Below are 23,040 nucleotides of genomic sequence, written 5' to 3'. Positions count from 1 at the left end.
TCTGTCAAAATGTTTAATTTAGGTTATCAGGTGAAATTTCTTTAGTACAATTTGTAACTTCATTGACTTGGCCATTAGAAGGCTTTACGTTTGTTCTTGCATGAGACTGGCTGATTTTGTAATAATTTTACAGGAATGATCTAAAATAATATGCTGACACTTGTTTTCTTGTGGAGCAAAAGTACAGTCAAAACTACAAAGATACAGTTACTTCTGCATGCAACGTGGAAGTACTAGAGCATCCGTTTAGGTAAAATTCTCACTGAAGAGGGGGCCTGGAGAAGGGAACTATAATCTTTTGAGACATGGTGGTTATGTCTTGACTGCTGTTTGATAGGCTCAAAATGAGACAGCCGTTGGGCTTAAAATGAGGCGTTGGTATTCAGCAATACCATAACCATGAAGAAGTGATGGTAAGAATGCACAGGGATGAGCTAGATAGAGGAAAATGACATGAAAGATCTATTCATTTTAAAAAGCGTTTGAAGACTCCTAGCTCATGCCATGCCTTTGAACTTTGTTTTCAAAAGTTTCTGATTCTTAATGGAAGTTCTCCTTTTTGTTGCAACTTAAGCTGTTTACATTAAGTTGCCCCATTTGAGGAGATTTATACATATTACACATTTTTAGGGAAGACTGTGAGTACTTGTCAGCTGTTCAGCACTTCATCTCCTTGCTCCCAGAAACTATTAGTTAAAACGAAATATTCCTGATGCTTGTATGTTCAGATTTTACTATGTACTGAGAAAATTTAAACAGCAGTTTCTGAGCTATTGTCTTAATAGGGTTCATTTTTACTGCATTTTAGAAGTAGTTTTAGTGAAACCAGATCAGATACTTAGTTTCTAGGTGAGGGAAAAAACTACATACTTAATATCTGGGAACGTAAAGGGAGAGGAGGAGAGGAAGAAAAAAGGAAGCTATTAATAGTTGTTCAGACTGTTCTCCCATTTTAAGGGAATTGTGGGGTTCTGCACAGTATCCCCTGTACTTGTATGCTCAGGTACTGCAGATTGATTGGGGAGGGTCCTTGGAAGAAACTCTTAAGGTTTGTTGTTGACTAGATTTTTGTTCAGATACATCTGAAGTGTTTGAAGCTTTTTTTCTTGTAGAATCAACTCAGCTGCAATCTGTATTTTTGAACATTAAATGTTTATTCCCTTTAGATTTATATCAGCTTTGCTCTTTCTCTCTTTTTTTTAATATCTACTTTTATTGAGTAATTAAATAATGAAATCAGAGTCACAGGTAACACCTGAAATTAACTGATTCATTTGCATTTTGTCAGTATTAAAAGCTGATCGTTGAAATACATAGTGACATTGTCATTTTTGGTGTTACCATCTAGACTGTATCAACCTAGTTTATAACTCATTAAGTCACAAACGTCTTTTTTTTTTTTTTTAACTTACTGAGGTAACGTTTCACATTGGACTTCATCCAGATACAGATTGTATATGCTGAAAAATACCTACAGTATTTTGGCTGTTGTAGCCAGAGTTCAGTCAAGTTCAGTGTTACAGAATTTCCCACCAAGAATTTTAAATTAAACCTCCCTTTGTAGAAATGATTTTCAAATATCTGCCTGCCTAGTATGAACAGCAGTTAAAATATATTTGTTTCAAAATAACATAAAATTCAATTGATTGGGGTTGTAATGTTGTAGAGTGAGACAATTTTTTGTCAAATAATAGATGAATTGGTAGAAGTGTGTAGTAAAATAACATATGTGGGAAGTTCAGGAGCTCTTAAAAACTATTGGCTCAATCGGTATTTTGGAAAATGAGTGTTTTCGGAAAATCTTTGTAGTTTCAAGGTATCAACTTAATGTTTGTAATTAGCATGTTGTCCAGTCACTTATAAAGTTAGATTCCATTCTGGTAAGATTTTTCACATTAGGGGCTCATTACAGTGACAGAAGTTAAGTAAGCAATAATTCATTCGTTCTTGAAAGGAAATACAAATTATTTGGAGCAACTATTTAAGCTGAAGGTTACTACCAAAAGGAGGAGGGGCTGAAGTGAACAGAACAAAAGTACAAAACTCTGCTTTTAAATTTCCTGAGAGTACTGCAAAGACTAATCTGTGCAGGTCTTTAAAATTTGCCTGTGATAGTATTGTGGATTCCTCAAGTTCAGCTCATCCTTTGAATGATTTGGGTACTTGCACGCATCCTGGCTACATTTCTTGGATTGGTTTCTCTTCAGTGGTCAGGTGCTGGGGTGGTTTCTATCTTTGAATCTCAGAGGGTTTTCTGGCATTTTATAGCCTTGTTGACTTGACTGTTGCTTAGTGTGTAGGTACGTCCAGTAGTATACTCAGTATGGGGCCCTCTTCTTCAGGCGTAAGGTATTCTGTTGGATCCTTACTGCTCTGTTGACTTCATTTGCCTGGATTATGATAACAAAATTAATGGAGTGATCCAAGCATGATCTGCTTGCGGTACCCCCAAGAAGACACCAGTCAATTCATTGGCTTTTGTATGCAGTTGCCCCATATAGTTATACAGGTGTATGATTAGTTCACCAGAGAAATCGTTCACAAACAATACACTGGATTTTCTTCTATTGGTTCCAGTTTGTTTTAAAACCATTAGGGCTAGAGAATACCTGATTTTTGTTTTAATTGCGTAGCTAAGATTCTGGAGCAAGTTTAAAGGTGGTAAATATAAAAAGAATAACTAAGATGATGATGAAAACCCAGGTTCATAATTATCCTATTTTGGGGATTTGAATGAAAATCATTTTGCAATCATTTGCAAGGCACCATGCAGTGGAGGGAAGAATTACATCTAATAGAATTTCCCTGATTCTAATAGAATTATAACCATGGGAGACTTAAAAGTAGGTAAATTGGTATTACCTGGATAAAGGACGATGCAAATGATAGTGTTTACACCTGATTGATTTTTTTTCCCACTGAGATGAAAGAAAAAAGCATAATTTTAAAAAATTCAGATCTCTTTGCTTGAGGAAATATCAATATCCAATATCAATATTATGCAGCTGATCTGTGAAGGGTCTTTAAAAATCTTTGTAACTCTAGTGTCTGAGCATTGAATAATCTTTTTTTTTTTCCTCCTTCTCACAATGCCCAGATATTTACAAATAGGTCATTATCCCTTTTCCCATCTGGCAGATAAAACAAGGCACAGAAAGGCCGCTGTAACAGAAATTAGTTTAATTGGTTTGAATCCTAGCTTACTTCCTTCATTAGTGTAGAGCTTCAGGAATTCAACTTAGTTAAAAAAAAAAATAATTCAGATTTGTGGTTTAAAAAGAACATACTCTGATATGGTAATTTACCTTATCTATTTTAGTAAATGTATTTACTACATTTACTGTATTTACTACAGTCTTTTTTACATTTCTAAAAATTAAAATATCTGTAAATTGTTGTGCTTTTTTAATGGAGATTGAATTTCATAAATGCAATCTGTGAAAATGAGATAGAAATCTGTGCTGGTGTATATTAAAAATAAGTCTCCATAGAGAATCACAGATAGGTGAGAGAATGGTAGATATTTATAAAACAGAAACTGTTTGTTTTAATTTTATATGTGTGTATATATATATTACTATATATAAAATATGTATTACTATATTTATATTACTATATGTAAATATATATATATTTTGAACAAATTACTACCATCTTTCATTCAGTCAATATCCTACTTAGGCAAATAATACATCTGCAACCGTACTTTCCCTGGCAAAATGCTGCATCCATCTTGCTTTCACAGTTTAACTTTCTGTATGTCTATGCATGGATTTATTGCCTCTTTTTTTTTTAAGGGAAGATGTCATTGCCAAATTTTCTAGAAAAAAAAATCCTATAAAAAAAAATAACATATCTTCAAATGTTTTTGCAGCATCTGTAAAAGTGCTAAAGAGTATGTGTGAAAACTTTTATAAGTATGCAAAACCGAAAAAAGTTAGAGTCTGCGTTGGGACATGGAACGTCAACGGGGGGAAGCAGTTTCGAAGTATTGCCTTTAAAAATCAGACCCTCACTGACTGGCTTCTAGACGCACCAAACATAGCTGGTATTCATGAATTCCAAGGTAGGATTTGTATTCTGTCATTCTTTTTCTTGAAAACTTTGATTTTCTTAATTAGGTCATGAACGTTAAAATATATATGAGGTCTTGGTTCTGAAGTTAATTGTAAACAACAAATAGCTTTTTCAATATTTAAATGCAGATCGAAGAAGCAAGCCTGTAGACATATTTGCCATTGGATTTGAAGAAATGGTGGAGTTAAATGCAGGAAACATTGTGAATGCAAGGTAGGTGATAAAATCGCTACAAAATTAGTTCCATTGATAACCACATTTTTTGAGTAAAATGTTATTTATTTGTTCTCTCTTTAATTGTAATTGTTGGGATTCTTCTATATTATTTTTTGACTGTATTCCAGTTCTCTCTGCCAGTTTCTCTACCAGGACTGCAGACATTTTCTCAGCTTTCCATAGCAAAGCTGTGACCACTTACATTACTTATAATGTAATCTCCAGCATCCAAACAGTCAGTACTTGGCTATGTTTTGGATTGCACCTTCAGTAGCTCCTCAACTTTTTCACTCACTTAACACTTTGAAGGAATTTCTCTCTGATGGTAGTGTTCTGCAGTCTCTGTGTCTTCCTACTGCTGAGAACAGCGAGTCCTGTGAAATTCCTTCCAAAAGCATATATTGTCAGTGTGCCTTTATGTAATGTCTTCCATCAGTTTCTGATCTTTATAAAACAAGTATATCCTTCCATACCATCAGTTTTCACTGTCATTAAGAGCAGAAGTAAAATTTTATCATAATTTGATCTATTTCTAGTTTGTATTTAGCTCTATCATTCCATACATTACATGTATATATTACCACGGAGTGGTAATATATTATTTTTTTCCCCTCTGTGGGGTATGAAAATACACTTTTACTAGTGCTGGGTAATACCAATGATGAAGTCTGTGTGTAATCCTGGGATTGTATTCACTTTGTCGGTTGTTTTATCTGCCTGTTCTGCATGTTTTGTAGCATTTGTCAACCTTTAACTCACTGGAAAAAGCATCTAAAGCCTATTGTACTCTTAGCCTTTGCACAGGCTTTTGTCCTGAGGATAAAGTGGCAGTTTGTGTCAGCCCCTAATTTCACACTGTCTAGTTAGCATTGCTTCTAGATCTGTTATTTTTCATGTATATCCAATGCTAGTTCTGAAAACCATACTCTGTTATGTCTTCAGGGAAGTTTCTTCTTGATCTAAGACCACAAACATCTGCTTTCCGAAATTATCTGAGCTCTAGGCCAGGAGGTAACTCCTGAGAAAAATTCTTTGGTTTTGCTCCTCTATTTTAGCCTTGGAAGTACGTCATTCGTAGCTTGGCTTTGACTTACATCCCCAGTGTTTGGTTAAGGTTATTGTATGAAGATTATTCAACTAGATCAACATTTTTCGATACCTGCTTAATTTCTTACGTTTTAAAACTGGCATTTTTAATCCCACGGCTAGCACAACGAATCAGAAGCTCTGGGCTGCTGAACTGCAGAAGACTATATCAAGGGATTACAAATACGTGCTGCTGGCTTCCGAGCAGTTAGTGGGCGTCTGCCTGTTTGTGTTCATCAGACCCCAGCACGCTCCTTTTATCAGGTCAGTGAGTGCACAGCTGTGCCCAGGCTGGGTCACCTGCAGATTACTGGGTATTGCAAAATCATATCCAAGTGTACTAAGAAGGAGGTTGGGTCCAAAACAGCTGTTCTGTCTTCTGGGGAACTAGTTGCTTGAATTCTTTTATCATAGTTTTTAAATGCTGTATCAGTTGCCTAGAAGGCTTGAAAAGCTGAGGTGTTATATCGTTACCTGCTTGATAAATGTTAGCATCTTTTTAAAATGGTTCAGTGGCTTTCCTGCTGAAAGAACAATGTGAAAATGTCATATCCCCAAGATAATGCCATATTGTTATCCTCTGGTTGCTTTACAAAGCACTTAGTGATACAGCACTTCTCAGGCAGGCTTAAAGCTGTTGACTTCTATGCCGTTGTATTTGAAGGTTTAATAGTTGTTTAACTCTTCTAGGGACGTCGCTGTTGATACTGTAAAGACTGGCATGGGAGGAGCCACTGGTAATAAAGGTGCAGTAGCAATTCGGATGTTGTTTCATACATCCAGTCTTTGCTTTGTCTGCAGCCATTTTGCTGCAGGACAATCACAAGTTAAAGAGAGAAATGAAGACTTTGCAGAAATAGCTCGCAAGCTCAGTTTTCCAATGGTAAGCAACAGTGTTCAAATTCCTTTAAAAATGAGAGATTAAATCCTTTCAGCTCCAGCAGTGTCATCCAAAAGTTTTATTTATTTTTCTCCCCTCTCCAGATGCCTGCAGAAATTAAATTTCCTTGGGTTAGAGGTCTCAGAGATAATTAAGTTCCCATAATTTTTATTAAAGTAGATGACTGGAAAAAGAACTGACCTTTCCACTGCAGTGACTGATAGAAGAGATGAAACACAAATTCACTTGCATCAAGGATTTAGCATAGGAAAGAGACTTTCTAGGTTCCTGACAAATGGTAGAACTTCTCTAGATGCTAATCAAATATGAGGGGGAAAAAATAACCATAGGAAACAACACTGTTTTCAGTACATAAGAATGATTTTTTTTTTGTTAACTCATCTTAAGTTCTCATTAATTCATTTTTGTTGAATTAGATCATACAGTTCTGTAGTTTATTCTCATAAGGGGTTATCAAAAACCAAATAAATATTTGGTGATCTTAACACCGCAACAAAATGCTTGCTTGAGACTTGAAGCTGTCTTAAATTGCACAGTAAAAATGTACTTTGTTAGCCCTGTGGCGCTGTACAGGATATCTGATTTTACAAGGTTTCTTTTTTCTAAATTTTTCACCATGGTCCTGTTTCAGCTTTTCTTGAAAGTGTTTTATTTTTAGGGTTTCCAGAAAGTGTTTCCTAAGTGCTGTTGTTTTAATCTGTCAGTGTATCTGCTCTGGGCAGATCTACTTAAGGACAATGGAAAAATCAAAACAAAGTAAAAGTTCTCACTTTAAACCCTAGGTTTTCTTTGAACTAAAAGAGCCCTTCCGTCTCTTCCCAGCCTTGAAAATTTTATGTAACTGAATGAACTGAAAATTTTACGTAGCTGTAGTCTTCAATTAAATCTGAATAATAAAACCTTTAATTTGCAGTTTGTCAGGCTATTGTGCTAGAGAAACGCAGGATAGTGTTTTGTTGTTCTCCTTTGTAACTTATTTGTGATACAGGTAGCAGTCATCATCTTTGAGCAAACTTCTAAAACTGGTGCAGAAGGAAGAGGAATTTTTGGAATCCAGTTCAGATGATTCATGTTTCTTTAGAAATGCAAACAACATAAATGTTATTTCTTCTTTCATATCGTGGATGTGTGAATACCATACCCTTGGCTATGTGGTTCTAATCATATGAATGCTAAATACTAACACATACTTCAGTTGTCCTCATCAGCTAGAAATGATGAATATTTTATAATTAAAATACAAAACAAACAAAAAAAAAAACAAAAACAAAAAAACTAAACTGAACTGCACCTGTAACTAGTAAATTTCTGTCACTTGATTGTTTTTAACTTCAGTGTGTGCTTGTCTTTTACAGGGAAGGATGCTTTTTTCCCATGACTATATCTTTTGGTGTGGTGACTTTAATTATCGAATAGACATTCCTAATGAAGAGGTTAAGGAACTAATACGACAACAAAACTGGGATTCCCTTATAGCAGGAGACCAGCTTATCAATCAGAAAAATTCTGGACAGGTATCTTAAAAGTGCTACTGCATTTAAGAATACTTGCTTTTTCTTTTTGGCTTTAGAGAAACAAGTTTCTGTGGTGCTTCTGTAAATCTATGATCCTCAGAACGTTTTATCACTTCTGTCAGGGCAGTAGTGTGGAAGGGTGGGTGGGTCACAGCAACATTTCGTAACGTACTTGTAACCGCCCTGAAAGAGGTAGTGATTACCAGTACAATGACTAGTTGTAGGAATGACAACTAGTAGTTTGACTACAACATGTAGTCCAAATGATAGCTTTTTACTTACAAAGAAAAAGACTGTGGAATAATGAAGTCTGAAGAAAGCTTCAGATCTGGATTTTTAGGGCTTCTTGGGGAGGCAGTATGTAGCAGTTAAAGGAATATTTGTAATGAGTCAATTTTTGTGCGAAAGTATATAATCTATTTTTCCAGCTTTATGTGGGAATGCTGTAGATGGTAAAATGAGAGGCAGTCCCGTGCTTGTTTTGTCTGCTTGCCAGCACTTTGATCATAAGCAGTGTTATTCTGAAGTAGAATTCTCTTCGATTCATGTTCATGTCCTGTGCAACAGAAGAGGAGGGAAAACATTGATAAAATTGTTTTTATAGCCTAGTTCCTAGAGAAAAAAACATGTAGGTTCAGACAGACAGCATGATTGCCTGTTCATTTGATCCAAATGGGAGAGGTTGCAGGGGCACTTAAGACATATATAAAGCTGGAAAGATCTATGGAAAATAACAGGATATGAAAAAGACTCAAAATCATCTCCTGGTTGGGGAGAAAAAGGAGGGTTTTTACTGCACTCTCAGGCTGATACCTCATTACTGGGAGGTGACTAGCTGGGCAGCAGGGCGATGCAGCTGGCTGGCAAGAGGAGTGCTGCTGCTGCGTGTGACTCTTAACACCCCCAGAGACCCACGTCCACACCCAACCACGTATCTGTTGTTCAGGAAAGGCATATACACAGCACCTCTCTTAATAACTGTAGGTAATGAAATAATTACCCAAGGCAAAGGAATTCATAAATTGTCTCAGAAGTTGTGGACGATTTGACAGTGATGTTTAAATTGACTGGATTTTGATTTATATTTTCAACTGGAAAAGAACTCTAACCTGGTGTTTGATATGGACTTGGCTATAAGATCTAAGTTAGACTGGTACTTTACAGATTTCTGACCAAGTAAAACTGCCTGTGCAAGATTAAGCTGATTCAGCTAGCTAAAGGATTTTAGCTTATGTTTAATTTAAACACGTCAGGAGCGAGCAAATCTCCTGGCCTTCTAGGGCGTTGTGTCAGCCGGCTGTATCCGTTACACTGGGAAATACCGAACAGGGCTTCAGAGTTTTTGATTACTTGCAATTGATTCTGTTGCTCTAAATTCCCTGTGTACTCTTGACAGATAATTTCACATCCGTTTTTTATTCTGTTTTCCTTTCCTCTTGAGAAGAAAGAGTGATAGTATTTCTTTAATCTTGAAGATCATGTCAAATGTATTGATTCTAAGGACTTTTTTAAAAAAATTTTTCTTCCTCTTAACTCCTATTAATTTACTTGTGGGGCACCTTGCCTTTCTGGGAATGCTATGTGTGTTCAGACAGGTACATAAAATATAAACCTCAGTTCCCAGCTTTTGCTGACAAATGAGCAGCTAATCAACTAATTAAAGTGTTGTGGACAGCATCTGTCTTCTTGATGGCCTCAAGTTCTGCATAACGTTTGAAGAACAATAGGTTGCTCGGGAGTCTGGGTTTAAAGACATGAATGTTGACATATTTCTATTTAATGATGATCTGTCTGGGTTGTTGTTTAGTCATAGTGGCAAATGTAGAATGCTTCCAGCAGATAAAATTTGGAAAAGGATTCATACTATCAAATGACTCTTTTTTGGAGATGTGTATACAATTATCACAGTTAAAAGAGAGAGTTCTGATTAGTTTCAAGCTGTTTCCCATCTGTTTCTGTCTTCTGGCATGACATATAATTGCTTTATTTCTTACAGATCTTTAGGGGATTTTTAGAGGGGAAAATTAATTTTGCTCCTACGTACAAATATGATCTGTTTTCGGATGATTATGACACCAGTGAAAAATGTCGCACACCAGCATGGACAGATCGTATCCTTTGGAGAAGAAGGAAATGGCCTTTTGACCGATCAGGTTTGAGTGCTTTCTTAAGCTGTTTTAAAGATTCTTTTAACTGGCTTATGGGATCTATTTAGTGACATTCACAGTGCCAGTGATTCTGAGCTTCTGTCCCAGACAGAAAGCTTCTAACAGTCTTTGATAAATAGAAGCAACACTGAACAGGAGGTTCAAGAATCAGGCAGCAGTTACTGACGTTTCACTAGTTCAAAAGAAACCTTTTTTTCTATACAATGCTTGGTTTTGGCTTACTTTCTTTTTTTCTCTTTTTACAAATGATTTTTGCTTTTAACATGTTCCTACAATCATTGTGTCTCTCCCATTTTGTTTTCTCTAATACTGAATGTAGCTGAAGACCTGGATCTTCTGAATGCTAGTTTTCACGATGACAGTAAGGTCCCTTATACGTGGAATCCTGGTACATTGTTGCACTACGGAAGAGCGGAGCTGAAAACGTCTGATCATAGGTTTCAATTTTTTGTATACAGTCCTTCCTCATCATTGAGGATTTAATATTAATGCTTTTTATATTTTGTTCCTCAGATATTCTTGCTTACAGGTTTTTCTTAATTTGTTTTTCAAGGCCTGTGGTGGCATTGATTGACATTGACATATTTGAAATCGAAGCAGAAGAGAGACAGAAAGTTTATAAGGCGGTGATCGCAATGCAAGGACCACCTGATGGCACAGTCATGGTCTCCATCAGAAGTTCTTCAGGAGAAGAAAGCTATTTTGATGATAACTTGATTGATGATCTTCTTCAAAAATTTGCAAGCTACGGTGAAGTTATACTTATAAGGTTAAAAAAGACTTTTTATTATTAATCTCTGTTCCTCTTCATTGTTCCCATCTATTTCTTAATTGAAGTGACTTTCTTAGTGGGTGTTTGAGTTCTGCTCTGCTTCATTTTTAACATTGTTTTCAAGTCTAATTTTAATGTTGAACAATTACAGTTGAAGATGCATTTTATGTACCTACATGTGTTTCAGTTTTCAGGCTTTTCCCACGTTTTCTTTATTTTTGAGAGATTATTATACTTTGTCAGAAATCAGACTTAAATCTATTAGTTGTATGATTTTTGTACAGATTTGTATTCTAAAGTTAGTTCAGTAGTTTTAAATGATCTGAAGTCAAGAGGATCCCTGTGAATGTTGTGTTTTCGCAAAGCTGTTAATGGAATAAAAAGTGGTGTGTGCTTTTTGTTGTTGTTTTCAGAAAGCTAAGAGCATAGTCCAAAGCACATAGTTACATCTAATGTGGAACACCTAATACTGATATATAACTTGTAGCTACTCAATTAATATTGAATGTGTAACTGTAGCTGCAAAATTTTTGAGAGGACAGTGATTTCTGTGTGCTGTTTGCCTAGTTTTTGCCTTTTTTTTTCCCAAGGATGCATTCAGTTAAAGCTTATTAGCTATTTTTTATGTATACTAATGAACTTAAAAAACCTTTCCATCAAGCGAATCATTGAAAATATTTTAAGATAAGAAGATTCAAAGGATAGGAGGTAGGATAAAGTATTTTAATTATCATTTGCAAACTACTTATCAATGGACTTTGCAGGTTTGTGGCAGACAAGATGTGGGTAACCTTTTTGGAAGGAAGCTCTGCTTTGAATGTCCTGAATTTGAATGGTACTGAGGTAATGTAAAAATTACTGAACTTCTGAATAGCAAGGGAAGATCCAAATTTTTAAGCCATACTTTGTTTTGATTTTTACAAGGTTTTTGTGTTCCGTAGTAGACTGTTGCATTTAGTCTTTTTTTCCTGCTTTTGATAGCCTCATAGCCTTTATGTTCTCTTTCAAAAACCAGCTGAAGGAAGTACCAAAATAAATTTATTTTTAGGAGAGAGACTGGTAAGAGAAATGAAGATTCCAAGTTGAGGGGGATCTTCATCAAATAAAGGATTATTTTAATTATATGGCATAGTTTTTAACTTGAGTTTGTAGTATGAACTAACTAGTTCATCACTTTTGTAGCCTGATACTATTAAGAGTTCATGATTCCTGTATTGAAATTTTCACGTTTCTAAGCGATTGCAACTCTGCCATTGATTTCTGTAGGGCCAGTATTTCATCTGTAAAAAAAAAAAAAAAAAAAAAAAAAAAAAATCAGTTTTCATACTCAACTTTTTACTTGAGCTATAGACCTGTTAAGACTTAGATTCTGTAAGGTGATATTTGCAGATGGATCCTCGTACCTGTTGAGAGTTTCACTGGCAGTCCATGCATGATAGGGGCTCAGTGTCATGTGTCAGCCTGCAGAATGAAGGCCTGCTGTTTTATCAGTCTCTAATAATGACTTATTAATGTAGTTGATAGGCAAGTCTGTTTTCCTTTACAAAGAGTAGCATCTGTGTCAGAACAAAGAAACCAGAAACTTTATTAACTGGAAAGAAAAATCTTGTTAGACAAGTTGTCTGTTTTTCTTTAGAAAGTTATAAAGTAGTTGCAGTTAATGGTTTAAACTACATAAATATACCTGATTACCAAAATGAAGTGACCATAATTATTTTCTGTGACGAGTCACTGTCATTGTTTGGTTCCATAAATTCTAATAACCTTACTTGTGATATTTTCAGTAATTTTAATTTTTTGCTTTATTAATCTAGAATGCTGAATTACAATTTTGCTATTTTTAACAATTTGTTTTGTGCATCCCTTTTTGACTATTCAGCTACTAGGAAGGACTATAAACATAAGCTTGAAAAATCCAGACTGGATCAGAAGTTTGGAAGATGAAATGAATCTAGAGAAGATGAATGTTGGGCTGCCTTCATCAACAAGCTCCACTTTGCTTTGTGAAGATGCTGAGGTTACTGCAGACTATGATATGGAAGGTTTGTTGAAAAAAAATGTTAAAGTGATATTTTTGAAATGCTTATAGTTCTAATTAATCTGGTTAATATATATACTGATAGTACAATTTAAAAAGCATGTGCCTTGCTGAAACAGGTAAATTGAAAATCTGGTAATTTGCAACAATATCTTGACAACTTTTTGAGCTGTGTCAGCTTTGTTGTCAGTTTGCACTGTATGCCTAGGCTTTACTAATTTGCTCACATTTTGCTAATTGCACGTTTTACCAATTTGCTCATCATTTTCGTCTTGTTCTGTGATGTCTCAAAGGTCACTTTGTTCAGGCAGCTTTTACTATTTATGGAGACACTATAAGCAGGATATCTGCAGCCCAGAAAGCCAACAGTATCCTGGGCTGCATCAAAAGAAGCACTGGGGGAGGTGATTCTCCCCCTCTGCTCTGCTCTTATGAGACCACGCCTGGAGCACCGTGTTCTGCTCTGGGACCCCCAGCACAAGAAGGGCATGGACCTGTTAGAACGAATCCATAGGAGGGCCACGGGGATGACCAAAGGGCTGGAGCACCTCTTCTGTGAAGACAGGCTGAGGGAGCTGGGGTTGTTCAGAAGAGGAGGCTCCAGGGAGACCTTACAGCAGCCTTCCAGTACCTAAAGGGGGCCTGCAGGAATGCTGGGGAGGGACTCTTTGTCAGGGAGTGCAGGGATAGGACAAGGAGTAATGGTTTTAAACTAAAAAAGGTAGAGTAAGATTAGATATTAAGAGGAAATTCTTCGCTCAGAGGATGACGAGGCACTGGCACAGGTTGCCCAGAGAAGCTGTGGGTGCCCCATCCCTGGAGGTGTTCACAGCCAGGCTGGATGGGGCCTTGGGCAACCTGGTCTGGTGGGAGGTGTCCCTGCCCATGGCAGCGGGGGTGGAATTCGGTGACCTTTAAGGTCTTTTCCAACCCAGACCATTGTGTGATTCTATATACAAGTTTCAGAGTACAAAACAGTTACTTTTTTGGCCAATACATGTAATACCATGGAAGCTTATTAGTCCTATCCCCAAAAAAACACCTGATGAACCTTTGAGGGGCAGGAAAATATCAGTTGGATGAAGAAGGCTTCATCCTCTGTAGCTCCTTACAACAGGGTGATCTTCAGCATTCAGTTGCTTTTTTTTTTTTTTCCATTTTCCTGTTTTGTGTTTGTCACTGCTTTTTTAATTGAATCCTTGAGCTGTTAAGTGTCACCATTGCAGCAATTGCACCTCTGCTTTTCTTCATGTTTCTAATCTATGTATTTTGTCACAGTTCTTGCAGTAAATGTATGCCAAGGGCACAGCTGTGCTACGTCAAAACTAGGCCCTTGATCACAGAAAGTCAACCCCCTAGGTTGAGGGACTTTGTTCAATATTGCTCAAAGGTAGTTCTAGAGGATAGAAGTAAGAGCTATTTAATGAAAGCAGACTCCCAGCATCTATTGAAGACACAATTGGTAAACACAATTGAAAACACAATTCTAATTCTTAGGAGGCCCTTAAGCTTCTTGTCAGATATTTTGAAAAGTGGATCAAGTTGTGTAGTAAAGACAGTTTTCAACTTGAGTGAAGATAAAGAAAATGCTAAGCCTCTCAAGGTAGTCCTAAAATGAATTTATTTCCTTGATATGTAATTATTCGTTATCACAGGGATCTGCAAACATCCTGGGAGTATAATTTTTTTTTTCATTTGAGTGGAACAGTTAAGGAAAAAATACAGCAACATCTTCTGATGGAACAGCCTCTCTGGATATTCATCATGTGGCTGTATGCCACACTTGTATTTCAAGAAATGTTTTGCCATAGCTAAAAGTCTGCTAAAGAGGATGTCTTCAAAAACCCTGATAGACTGAGATACTGTTCTAGACATAAGGTCAAGGGAAATTTTTTAATGTACGCAAGGTTTCTAGATAGTGTTATGCCTTCGTTTCATGGGATCTGAAGAAATATCATGAATCGATAACATCAATAGACATCTCCTGATGTATTGTACTGACTGTAGTTTACCAAAGAATTTTTAAATCGCTGTGTGGGAGTAAGCCTATGTGTTTTATCACAGCAGTTGAATATGAATTTTGAGTAATGGAATTGGATTTATATGCAGCTTGTTTTATTTGTTCATTAGTGTCTCATTTCAAGAATATCTGGAGGAAGAAAGCAGGAGGGTTTGTAGGCAGACCTGCAAAGCTTAAGTCGTGCATATATTTTCGTTGTCTTTTTGTGTTTTGTTGTTTATTTGTGGGTAGTTTTTTTTTTAATCTTCTTAGTATTGCTCAAGTCCTGTGGCTTGGCCTCTGTGTTCAGAAAATAAATTTCTCCGAGAGGTCTGATTCATTCTATTTGCTATGTTACAATGTATTCTTCTTACATCCTTAGCAAGTAAAACATCTATTTTTCTAACAATAGCTTAAAAACAAATATAAACCAAAACAACAACAAATCTTCCACACCTTAACTGGTGACACTTCTTCTGTGTATTCCATTTTCTTTTGTATTTTATAGGGTGCTGGGTTTTTCTTCTGTTATTATTTTCTTGAACAGATGTACTTGCTAGATGTAGTCATTATGTCCATGTTGATTTCTATTGTTGTCTTAAGATTGAGTAGCTCATTTGCTCTGGATTTCTATCCAAGCTTCTTAGTAGCAAACATACTGCAAAAGTTTCAAGAAAAGAGGTGGCAGCTCTTCTTTTTTCTAGGATAACTGGAAAGAGTAGACTAAGTTTTTTTGAATGGGTATTTCATAAAGGAAGGTATGTTTTGATAAGGGTACAGGTATGGGAAACCTATATGAAATGTTACATTTGCTTTTCATTGTCACATGACACTTCATCTCTTTCTAATTCCTGTAGAAGGTAGAACTTTGAAGGTTCAGAGGCCTGTATTATTGGTTAAATTTTTATTAATAATCCCGTGGGAAACAGTATGATTCCCTTAAAATATGACCTCAAATCCTACAAGAGTCTGAAATCTTGTGCATTTGGAGTGTTTCAGCTGATTTGAATACATCTACATTCCTTGTATGTAAATTTATTATGTAAGAATCATACTTGGGTTATTGTGAAAATTCCTTGAATTTAAGGACTTTTTGCAGAAAATCCCATACCCAGAATCAGTTTGTAATTTTCCCACTTTTTAAAATAACTATAGCTCCCTTTATTTTACATGCTTTTTCTTTTTCGGGCGTGGTTGTTATCTAGGTGACATCGATGACTATAGTGCTGAAGTAGAAGAAATCCTTCCTCAGCATCTACAGCCAACGTCAAGCTCTGGTCTTGGAACCTCCCCAAGCTCTTCACCACGTTCCAGTCCCTGTCAGTCCCCTACACTGTCAGATGGACCTGCACTGCCAGTGAGACCAAGCCGAGCACCTACAAAAACTCCAGGACCACCCATTTCCACACACAGTGCGTATTACCTTGCTTGACTTCCTCTATTACTGTATGGCCTGGCAGTGGAATGGCCCACTGGCAGAATACTAGCTTATAGAGTATTTTTAATAGTGCTTTTAGATTAATAAAAGAAGGAATAAGTATTTTTGTCATTATGCGTTTTACACAGAACTTTACCAAGGCTGCCTTGGGTAAATCAACTCTCATTCTTTCATCAGCATATGCTTTTTAAGCATATGAGACAAAAATCCTGGTTTAGAAAATCAGCTTGTTTTCACCATTGGTTTAATCCTCATTCTCCTTCTCTGAAAAATCTCGATTCTACTTCTGCATCATCATGTTTCCAGCGCTGGGGACTGACCAGCCGAGCCTGTCTGTGAAAATAATTTGCTATTAGAAAACCTTTACTGTGATTAGACTGTGCAAGTGGTTAATTTTTGCTTTGTTTTTTGTCATGTTCTCCAGGTGAAAGTCAGCTTGGTACCCAGCAGAAAGAGTCTTCTCAGACCTTGGAGCCTAAGCGTCCTCCACCACCTCGCCCTGTTGCTCCTCCCGCACGTCCTGCTCCGCCACAGAGGCCACCTCCACCATCAGGTAATGCGGTGACACGTATCAGGAGGTCAGGAACATTTTGTTTCAGTTCTGTGAGATAAGCTTTGAAGTCCCAGACCCAAACTGCATATTGTTGATTTGGGGTTCAATGCAACCTACCACAGTTTTTCACTAAAATGTTTAGTTGAAACCATTTAGTAGCAAAATTATGATGTTGAAATAACATCATTTTTCAGCACCATTTAAATATTATTTTCTTTGCCTAATGAATAAGTTTTATAATGTTTATAAACTTATTTTCACAGCTTAAAAATGTGGGCTTCCCACAGCAGTGTTTATCAACACTTTTGCTTTTGTATAGCATCTTCATTTTTTATATAAAAGATAAATAATCTTGTGCATTCATTGATTTCTATTCCTTTAGTTTTGACATTAGTATATACGCATGTTATCATGTCTGAGTTTTTAATGTAGAGTTCATCTGGATCATCTGAAAATATAAACAATTGAGTGTTAAGAGAAACTGGATGTTCAGAAGCATATGGGCAGCATAGCAACTAACAAACTGACCCTTGTCATTTTTAACTTTCTCTCATTCTTTTTCTTCCCTCTTACTGTACTGATATTTTTCATTATTGCTGCATTCATTTCTTAAATACTGTAAGGCGGTAGGAGTCCTGCACCTGCTAGAAAAGAAGTTGGAGGTAATGATTTTAATTGTTTTCGGATATGACTATGTAGCAAAAATTCTGTGGTGGTCTCTTGTGATGATACTTAATATAATGATGTCCAAAGACAGAAATTATGTTGATATTTATGAATAAATATTTCTCCAGAAGTTGATACGCTATACATTAAGATTGTTCCAGGTTTTTATTACTTTGTCCTGGTCACGATATACCCTATATTGTAACTAACTTTTCCATGAAAGCTGTCTTGTTTTCAGTTGTGAAAAGCATAGACTTTTTTCCTAACTGTCCATGATATGGAGCACTGTGAAATGGATTGTGATTTTAGCTACTTGGAGTGATTATCCATTTATTCTTCACGTTGATACTACTGCTGAAGTCTGGCCTAATTTCCCCTGGATGATCACCAGTTAGCAAAAAGCTGCAAATCACTGAGTTGTGCGCTGACATCTAGATAGTTTATTTTCTATTTCCAAGTCTCTGAAATGTGCTCCGAAGCCCATCCTAGAGATATGAAATATGCTTTATAGTTCTTGGAACTAGAATGTAATTTAGCAACACAAATTTAGTAAAGGAATTTATGCAGTTACTTTAAAGGCACTTGAGAGCTACAAGGTTTTACAAAATAACAAAATCCTTAAATAATTCTCCCCTAATTCTTTTTTTATTATTTATTTGATAATTCTGAGGGCCTTAAACTCTTTGGGCTAGCTTTATTTTTTTCTAACTTGATCTGGTTTTGCATGTTATAACAATTCACCCATTCTCAGAAGTGCTTCTTGAAACTAATTTTGTCCCTTTTTGTCACATGATTCACAGTTGAGCTGTCCTGCTTGGACTTATGTCAGCTCATTAATACATAAGATGGAGTGAGTCTCGAATACTGTCTTAATGGCTTGTCAGACATTGGCACTCAGTAGAAACATTTATTTGAGAAAACAATTCTAAACTTTTCAGCAGTCCCAGAAAAATATGTAATCTATTTTACAAAGTATATAAATGTAGCTTACTCTGATGTGGGGCCAGAGATGTGCATAGCTCTTAGGTACAATTGAGTGGAGGAGGTCATTATGCCAAAGGTGTGATACTTCAAATTAGTTAAAATGCTTAAGCTTTAGAATATAGTCAGTGTATAGATAATGCATGACATGTGAGATTTATTAGGCTACTTCAGTCCTATATAGTTTTCTGCACATTGACACAATCCTGTTTGCCTAGTTTCAGTCTCAATTGTATAAACACTAGCCTTTCTTTTTTGCTCTTTCCCAACATAGCTTTGAATAAAGAGATATAACTTGCATAAAACTTGTTTTTTATGCAATTTTTTAAGTGTAGTATATTTTCTCATAATTCTGACCCAAAGCTCATCCTACTTCATTTGCTTTTGCTTCATTTTCCACTTATGGAGTATACTTATAAGGCATAATGCTTTGCTTTTCAGCAGTACCTGAGCTCAGCTCTGAGCAAATTAGCACAAGACTCGAAGCAGTGTAAATGTCATAATGTCTGGGTAAATGACATTGTTTCTCTTATCTAGAATACCAGCTCTTGTACTATGAAAGTACTATGAAAAATAACCCTGTGTACTGTGCATGTGTATGAAACATTTGTTTTAGACTTCTGTAGTACAAGCAAAATGACAATGATCGTATCTTTGAAATGTAGTACATTTTAAATGTTATTCCCTCTCCCCCAACCATGTGTTCTAATGTTTTATTCTGAGAGCTTCACTCCCTTCAGTGCCCATAGTATTTCTTCTCATGGCTCAATATTATTTCAATAAGTGAGTAAGATTTGGGCATCTAAGTGTTTTTTTTTTTTAGAGATTGGTTGTATTTTACATTTAATCAATTCAGAATTCAAGGAATAATGGAAACAAGGCTATGTGCTAATTTTAGTGGTGTGCAAAATATTTTGCCTGCTAATGTATAAGATTTCCTTTGAGGATTTTATACACTCAGTTGATTATAGTTCAAAATTAAGATGTTATACTGCATCATAGAGTAAATTCTTACAGAATATTAAGAAATGATAAAGGCTATTGTCAATTACCCAAAGTTTTCTTTTTTTTAAAAAAAATTTGTTTTGCTTTTTTCCCTTTAACAATAGTATTCACATTTTTCCTGTTTCATGTAGGAAAGGCTGATAGTTGTTTTTATCATTGGTTTAAATTCTGAAAATGAGGTTAAGACTGAGAGAATGCACAGTATTTTCAGTATATGCAACAATTTGGGTAAAGTGTTAATTTTCACTGTGATTATCCTCTAGATAAATATTTTAAACCTAGAAAATGCAGTAGTAAAACTGGTATTAAAAGAAATGCAAGGTTGCCAAGCTACAAAAATAAATGCACCCAAGCAGCAAGTACTTGTTAGTGTACGTTGATAGTTACATTGAAATTTAGATCAGAATTAAAGTTGAGTACATTAGAACATGGCAGTCATTTTGAAAAAGCTAATTTTTATTGTTTAAAAAGAAAAATATGGTGAAACAATTCTTCCTCTTGTGCTGAAGAATGAATATTCAGTAACGAAGGAAACAAAAGGCCTTAATGCTAAAACAGTTAATGCATTGTTCAGACATTAGGAAATGGCCTAGATTTCTCTCATATATACATATGCACACATATACATATAGAATCATAGAGTGGTTTGGGTTGGAAGGGACCTTAAAGACGATCCCGTTCCAATCCCCTGCCATGGGCAGGGACACCTCCCACCAGACCAGGTTGCCCAAAGCCCCTTCCAGCTTGGCCTTGAGCACCTCCAGGGATGGGGCATCCACACCTCTGGGCAGCCTGGGCCAGTGTCTCACCACCCTCACCATGAGGAACTTCTTCTTTATATCTAATCTAAATCTTCCCTTTTTAGTTTAAAGCCATTACTCCTTGTCCTGTCAGTGCGCTCCCTGACAAAGAGTCCCTCCCCAGCTTTCCTATAGGCCCTCTTCGGGTACTGGCAGGCCCTGGAGCCTTCTCTTCTCCAGGCTGAACAACCCCAACTCCCTCAGCCTGTCTTCACAGGAGAGGTGCTCCAGCCCCTTGATCCATCCTTGGGTTCTCCTCTGGACTCGTTCTAATATGTCAGTGTCCTTCTTGTGCTGGGGTCCCGGAACTGAATGCAGAGCTTCAGGTGGGGTCTCAGAAGAGCAGAGCAGAGGGGACAATCACCTCCCTCACCCTGCTGGCCACGCTGCTTCTGATGCAGGCCAGGGTACGATTGGCTTTCTGGGCTGCAAACACAAGTTTCCAGCTCACAATGTTTTTCATCAACCAGCACCCTGAAGTCTTTCTCCTCTGGGCTGCTCTGAATCCGTTCTCCGCCCAGCCTGTATTTGTGCTTGGGACTGCCCTGATCCAGGCACAGGGCTTGTGTGCATATTATGTATGTATATACACGTGCACACACACAGACACTTAAATTCAAGAGAGGCTGGAGTTTACCTTCCATTAAGCTAATGTGTAAATGTAACCTTTGCAAAACATGCAGTTCTGTCTAAAAGATGTCAGGGCATAAGTTACAGATTTGTTTCCATGTAAATCCAACCCCTTTCCTTAAAACATTATTGTAAAACAAGTATGTGGTGTCTGTGCCTGCAAAACTGTTTCAAACTGCAGTTAGAAATTTTAATTTTAGTGCAGAAATTTTAAGCTATATACAGACTATGGTGACAGTAAAAAATTATATCCAAAAATTTGTTTCAAGTTGAGGTGTACATTTTTTCCCTGTCCTTAACATGAAAAGCTTCTTACAATGCCAGTTGTGATAGCATTATCACAACATGATAACTTTGCTTTGTCACCATTGAAGAGCGTTATTAGTGAGTGAAATTTGGGGTATTTGACCTATATACCCTTTCTCACCCATATAACGAATATTTTAAAATTTTGCTAACCCTTTTAAAATCCTCATGCACAGAAGTCTTCTTTTGTATGGTGCATCAACATGAGAACATGTCTATGTGCTTATGGTCAAAGATACTCTCTCCATTCCCTTCCTTGAAAGGAGTTGACTTGATTAATCATCTTGCAGAAAACAGGATTTGCTTAAAAAAATCACCCTGAAAATATGTATTCAAAGTACGGGCTGAGGCGAGCTTTGGGAGGGGAAAGTGCAGAAGGTCTGTGAAATGAACAGGCTAGTTCCCTGCTCCTAGAGAGGTTTTACTGTGTCCATTTCCATGTAATGAGATGAACAGTTAGGTTCAGAAGGGCATCCTCTGAGAAAGCTCTCTACCTCCTTTTTATTTCTCCAGTTAGCAGGTAGGCTTCTAACAGCCTGTGGGTTACTACTTTTTCTTCTTCCCCAGTGCTCCTCTGGGTTGCATGGGAGGAGGGCAGAGCTAATACCTGAAAATGACATGTTCTGAGAGTGCTCTCCTTCTGTGTCCCCTGCTTATGTTCTCTGTTCATCCCTCCTCAGTGCTGTTTCTCTCAGAACTTCACTGTCAGTTGAAATCTAAGGTTAATTGGCAGAGCCTGGAACTCACCCAGAATACATAACATATACCACTGTCGAACATCTTGAAACCAGATGTTCAGCAAAACCAGAGATTCGACATGTCACATACCAGCCTCTACTCTTCCCACTCTAACACCTCCACCCGTAACTGCCAAAACTCACAGCACTCTTTCCAGATCATAGAGAGCTCCTGAGCAGATACCACACGTTGGCACATGATGAGAAAGCATGGGGCTGTGTCATTGCTAAGGCAAAAGTTGCTTTTAAGGTAGGCTTCTTGAACACTAGCTCCTTCCCGTCACCTATACTAAAGCCATTCCAGAGTTGCCAGATGTTACTGTTACATACTCCTATACGCACGCCTTAAGGATTCCTCCTTGCATACCATCTGGTGTTATCTATGTCCTGCCATGTTTTTACCATACAAGTTTATGGACCCTATATATGCTTGATCGTATTACAGAATCAAAATTATTCAGCATGATTATGCATGATTGAAAATCTTTCTCTCAGTCTGAACTGTAACATCTATTGCAGATATTCTCTGCACCAGTCGATACAGGTTTCCCAAGTAGAGTGCTGCTTTTAGATAACTTGATACAATTCTGTAGGATACAATGCATTATGTAAAATTAGAAACTTACTCCATAAACTTGCTTATTCAAATACACTCTTGTCAGAAACATACTATATAGTATTCTCCTGAATTACAGGAAGCAGACGTAATGTTGTAGGGTATAAATGATGTACATATATTTTCAAGTGCTGGAGTATAGGTACATGCTCTGACTTAGAAGAGTTTCAAGACTGACGTTTAATATCATTCTGAATTTACAAAAGTTTGTGGAGAGTGTATACTTAAGAAATTAAATGATCTTTCAGCTGTAATGCAAAATGTTTCCAATCATGATCTTGTTGATCTATAATTCCTGTCGGTCTGTTTTCCCCATGCTGCTCCAGTTATCTCCCACAAGTACCTACAATCTATCTAGGCCATTTTTAAGTTACGTAGACCTGTCTTGTGGCAGTGTCCTTTCTGTTTTTGCTTTCTCAATCTACTGCTTTTCTTATGCAATGTACAGCTTCTCTTCTTTCTCTGAAAAGGTCTTGGAGCTCCTCCCAGTCCTGGGGTAGCTAAGAGAGAAGTAGAAGGTAACATAACAATTCTTGT

At 36.8% G+C, this 23,040-nt stretch overlaps 1 protein-coding gene across 22 annotated transcripts in view; it reads left to right on the top strand.

Moving 5' to 3' along the window:
• The window catches only part of SYNJ1 (synaptojanin 1), a 65,459-nt gene that overhangs the window by 30,337 nt on the left and 12,082 nt on the right, over positions 1–23,040 (top strand). For 10 of the 22 annotated variants that reach the window (XM_083841863.1, XM_083841865.1, XM_083841857.1 and 7 more), the window contains 14 exons: positions 3,875–4,066; positions 4,206–4,290; positions 5,503–5,643; positions 6,070–6,262; positions 7,636–7,794; positions 9,791–9,947; positions 10,282–10,399; positions 10,516–10,731; positions 11,499–11,577; positions 12,614–12,776; positions 15,977–16,183; positions 16,634–16,762; positions 17,386–17,424; positions 22,974–23,021. In XM_083841863.1, the coding sequence (XP_083697989.1) occupies positions 3,875–4,066; positions 4,206–4,290; positions 5,503–5,643; positions 6,070–6,262; positions 7,636–7,794; positions 9,791–9,947; positions 10,282–10,399; positions 10,516–10,731; positions 11,499–11,577; positions 12,614–12,776; positions 15,977–16,183; positions 16,634–16,762; positions 17,386–17,424; positions 22,974–23,021 (1,926 nt within the window). The remainder of the gene's footprint in view (positions 1–3,874; positions 4,067–4,205; positions 4,291–5,502; positions 5,644–6,069; positions 6,263–7,635; positions 7,795–9,790; positions 9,948–10,281; positions 10,400–10,515; positions 10,732–11,498; positions 11,578–12,613; positions 12,777–15,976; positions 16,184–16,633; positions 16,763–17,385; positions 17,425–22,973; positions 23,022–23,040) is intronic. The other 12 variants (XM_083841853.1, XM_083841854.1, XM_083841852.1 and 9 more) reach the window with 3 other exon arrangements.

Source organism: Anser anser (assembly GCF_964211835.1).
Source record: "Anser anser genome assembly, chromosome: 1".
Lineage (NCBI taxonomy): Eukaryota > Metazoa > Chordata > Aves > Anseriformes > Anatidae > Anser > Anser anser.
The sequence above is the reverse complement of the archived record's forward strand: the minus strand, read 5'-3'. Positions and strand labels throughout refer to the sequence as shown.